General features: G+C 47.7%; 1 protein-coding gene across 1 annotated transcript in view; it reads right to left on the bottom strand.

Annotated features, from left to right (window-relative positions):
* Hsd17b2 (hydroxysteroid 17-beta dehydrogenase 2) overlaps positions 1-4,761 on the bottom strand; it is a 49,017-nt gene that overhangs the window by 8,995 nt on the left and 35,261 nt on the right. The window contains exon 3 of the mRNA XM_005345740.2: positions 2,879-3,064. Within this exon, the coding sequence (XP_005345797.1) occupies positions 2,879-3,064 (186 nt within the window). The remainder of the gene's footprint in view (positions 1-2,878; positions 3,065-4,761) is intronic.

Raw genomic sequence — 4,761 nt, 5'->3', positions numbered from 1 at the left:
TCTCTCTGTGTGTGTGTGTGTGTTTGTGTGTGTGTGTTCTGTATGTAGTATTATGTGGAAATACGGCCACACTACACACAAGTGTGTGTGTGTGTGTGTGCATGTAGAAGCCAGAGGTTGACACTGGGGGGTCTCCCTCAGTTTCTCTCCACCTTATTTTTTGAAACAAGGTCTTCTTGAATCTGGAGCTCACCCATTCATCTAGTCTGGCCAGCAGATGAGCTTCATGTATCTGCCCACTCTGTCTGCCCAGTGGTAGGATTATGGGAAATTGCTGCCACAGTTGGCTTCTCACACTGGTTCCAGGGATCCAAACTGAGCCCTAAACTTACACAGCACAGACTCTACAGACAAGGCTATTTCCCCAGCCCTAATCTAGCTCTTTTCTTTTTCCTCAAGTAATTCTTATTACATCACAAAACTCTCCATGTTCTAAGACACTCATCTTTGGGCTTCTGCCGAATTCCATCAAGGCATTTCAGATGGAATTTTGAGCCCTTTTCCAGAAAACTTCATGGGTTGAACCCCTCGCTCTCAGTGTCATGGGCATTTTCAGTGACCCCTAGGTTGAAATAGGCCCCTAACTCCTATGGCGTCCTCATAGGAGGAGACCCTGGGACTGCAGGCACTCAGATAGGAACAAATAAAATGAGCGCATGATAACAGAAGGTCCTTGAAGGCCCACAAGACAGACCCAATGAGAAAGCAACATTACGGACCTCTTTACCTCGACTTCCAGTCTCCAGAATGGTAAGGAAAAAACACCTGATGTCTAAGCTACCACCCTTGGTCTTCAGCCATGCTTTTGTTCCGCGGCCTTAGCAAATTAATACAGAGGGAGAAGGGTAATGCCACCGCACCTGGCTTTTTTATATAGACTCTGGGGCTCTAACTCAGGACTTCATGACTATGAGACATTTTCCCAACTGAGCCCACCTCCCGAAGTCCTTATTTTGATTTTGAACCATCATGGTACCAAAGCTGACGACAGAGGTGAGTAAGTTCAATGAGAACTCACCATCCGCCCGCCTCTGCCTCCCTGGTACTGGGGTTACAGGCAGGCACCGCAAGGCCCAACTGCATGGGTTCACCTATTCACTGATGCTATTTCCTGCCAGATACTAGGTGTGCAGCCCATACTCTGTGTTAGCGACCACTGAAGTAAACCGCCACCAATAAAGGGATGGCTCAAAGTAAGAACAAAGACAACAAAGAGAAAGGCAGCCTGGTCAAGGAGCCTGGAAAAGACAGGATCAATCACTTCAGTAAACATTTACAGACCGGATGAGTCGAGGACCGTGAGAGGCCCTGCCAAAGGCACCAGAGGCTACCATGTCAGTGGGAGAGGGGACGTTTCCAAAGAGTGTGAAGGTATAAAGGCCAAGTTCAGAACAAAGACAAAGGTAAAGCGGTGCGTGTTGGTTGGGCCCTAGGGAAATAGCTTAGCTGATAAAATGCTTACTGTGCAGGCATGAGGACCCAGGTTCAAACCCAGTCCCTTCCATTAAAAAAAAAAAAAAAAGAGGAGGGATGATAATAATGGCAAATCCCTCTGTGCTAGGAAGGTAGAGACAAAAAGATCCTTAAAGTTTGCTGACTGGCCAGTCCAGCTAAGTCAGTTAGCTCCAGCGTCAGTGAAAGATACTGTTATAAGCTAAGGTAGAAACTGCCTCCAGCCTCCGTCTACTTTGCACGTACATATGCAAGTGTACACACATAGACATGAATGCACGCGCGCACACACACACACCATACAAAGATGTTACAAGTGGGATTCCTTTAGATTCATTAGTGTGTGAGAAGTAGCAAACATCTGGAAATAAATCCGGTTTTCTCACAGAAGGTAAACAATAATTGCTCCTAATCATGAATCGAATTTTTTCTTCCCCCATAATTCTTTCAGCCTTCTCTTTTTCCCTTGCTTATTTATACCTCGAGCCAAGCAAAGACTCCAATCAAAGGCACACAGCAGTTAAGGAAGTGACTGAATTACAGCCAGGGAAGGAATGTGCTCAACAGCAACAAGGGTCTAGGAAATAAAAATAAATAAATATCTTTCCCCCACCAAAAAGAAATTCTAGAACTGTTGTTCACATTGCAACACATGTGCGCACGCAAATACTGGAAACCTAGTTGGACCGTTCATTTTTACAAACTTTAACTAGAACCAACTAACAGGGAGATTAGAGGGCAGGAGCTAAGCGTCCAGAGTCCAGACCTGTTTGACATCCCTCTCTTACCCATGCAAAAACCTGAGAAAGACTCCAGACGGTCTCCCATAGCTGAGGAAGGCCTGGGGAACACAGGGGAACTTCTGTGTGCAAATGTCTATGGGAGAAGGCGAGGAGTGGTAACCCAGGCAGAGGCCGTTGTTGAGGGAATAGGAGACCACCAGGTTGACACACCCTGCACCCAACCCACAAAGGTGAGGACAGCATCACGGCCAACCCCAGGGGATGGACCCAGGGCGCCCCAGGTGCACGCAAAGCGGAGCTCCTCTCTTTTTCAGCTTACAGGAAATAGCAGTGAGCTGTGTTCAGAGAAGGCCGAAGACAAGCTTCCCGAGGCAACAGAGTCACCTGGACCCCATGAGCTGTGCTGTCCCTCAATGCTTACGTGTCAGCAGTCACAGTATGAAGACACCTGAGAGTCTCCAAATCCCCAGCAATGAACACGGTAATTAGCAGAAAGCTGAAAAGTGCTTTCGCATGAGAGAATTTGAAAGGAATAGAAAGGTCAACCGTGAAGACACAGACTGACTCATTGTGACCCAGCCGGCTTTTGTGAGCCCTTGCTCTCTTGTGTAGCTTACAAAGAGTGAAAAGCTCCACATCGGGTGACAGGCACCACGTGACCACATGCCACCAGGCTGACTCACCTCCCATGCTGCACATATTCACCAGCCTCCCCTTGGATCTCCTGAGGAGAGGCAGGAACATCTTGGTGACCTCCACGGCTCCAAAGAAGTTCACGGCCATGCACTTTCTGTACTGGGCCATGGGGATGATCTCCGCGTCTATTGGATACTGGAAGATCCCAGCGTTGTTGACCACAGCCCACAGCCCTGGGAACAAAAGCAAACAGCTGTGAGGACAGGAGAGGCTGGAGCACGTGGGGAGTTCCACACAACAAGATCTGGAACCACCAAACCCCTTTGAAATGGAGGCTCCAGTCAGATGACGCACTTCCTAACCTCGGTCTCTTCCCATATTCCCAAACCTCCCCGTGATGGGGCACTGTGACGGGGGAAATGTGTATACTATTAAACAATGCTTTTGGAGATCCTCTCCTCTTAGCTTGCCAGGATGCAGATGTAGAGGTCAGAAGACAACTTGTAAGGGTTGGTTCTCACCCATCACCACATGGATCATAAGGATTGAACTCAGATCTTTAGGCTGTGCTGCAGGCACCTTTACTCACCAGGATGTCCTGCCAGCCCTGTTCCTCTTTTGCCTGGTAGCCCTTTCCTACATCCAGGAAGTTGGATATTCACCATTTAAGGAAACAGCTGGCACAACAAGAGGTAAATAAATTCCCAGTATTAAAGTATGCCTGGTCTTAAAGCAATGGTTCTCAACCTGTGGGTCGCCCCCCCCATGGGCATTTTCTCTTAGATACTCTGTATATCAACTATTTACATTATTCACAACAGGATTTGTAACAGAGTCATAACAGTAGCAAGGTTACAGTTATAAAGTAGCAACGAAATACTTTTATGGCTGGGGTTGCCACAGCATGAGAACTGTATCAAAGAGTCACAGTATCAGAAACATTAAGAACCCCTGGTCTAAAGTTTCAAAGTCTGCTTCCTCCTCCCAGGAGTACGGAAAGACTCCGTTAACACACTGCAGAATGAGACACTTGGCAGTCCTCCCCCTCTTTAAACTAAAAACGTAGGAACAAGAAGGAAAGTATCAGCAGTAGGGGTGACTGCAATGTCCCTAACGTCATGTGCCCTACTTCCTGGTCCAGATAATGTGTGTCTTCTTGAGGAGCATCAGAATCACAGCACAGTAGGTTCAGACATACTCCTGGTCCGACCACCAGAAATCTGAGTGCATATGAGGAGGGTCTGAGCATCTTTTTCTGCTCGGTCCTGCGGGATGCTGATGCTGGAGTTCTGGACCATCCTCGGAAAACCTCTGCCTCCAGTAGTGCTGTTGAACCTTCCTGGTATGTTAGGATACTGTCTCTTCAGACAACCCCAAGGCTCAAGCTACGCTCCCTCACACCCAGCCTATTAGATCAACCTGTGGGGATAGGAAAGAGAGTGGGGATGAGTGGCATTTAAAACTTGCGGAGGTTCTCGGGAACCACCCCTTGAGAGAGGGGGAAAGAATGATTACAATAACTGTAAGCCAGGCAAGGCAGGAGATAGTTTAGCCGGGAGTTTTCCATTAGTTTTGGGTTGCTCAGGCCTCCCTTCTTGTACGCTGAAGGAGGGAGTGGGGCATAGCTCAGTTGGTAAAGTGCTTCCTTAGCAAGCAAAAGAGGGCAGAAGTTCAATGCCCCCAAATTCACATCTTAAAAAAACCTGTCACAGTGACAGACACTTGTAATCCCAGTGTTGAAATAAGAGCAGCGGGGCTGAGAGCACCCGGCCGCCCACACGGCTAGCTTAGCTTATGCCCCAAAATAATTACACGGAAACTGTATTCTTTTAATCACTGCCTGACCCATTAGTTTCAGCCTCTTATTGGCTAGCTCTTACATATTGATCTAACCCATTTCTATTATTCTGTGTAGGCCACAAGCTGGCTT

The sequence above is a fragment of the Microtus ochrogaster genome, chromosome 4, assembly GCF_000317375.1.
Source record: "Microtus ochrogaster isolate Prairie Vole_2 chromosome 4, MicOch1.0, whole genome shotgun sequence".
Classification (NCBI taxonomy): domain Eukaryota; kingdom Metazoa; phylum Chordata; class Mammalia; order Rodentia; family Cricetidae; genus Microtus; species Microtus ochrogaster.
Note: the sequence above shows the minus strand (reverse complement) of the source record. Positions and strands in the feature narration are given on the sequence as shown.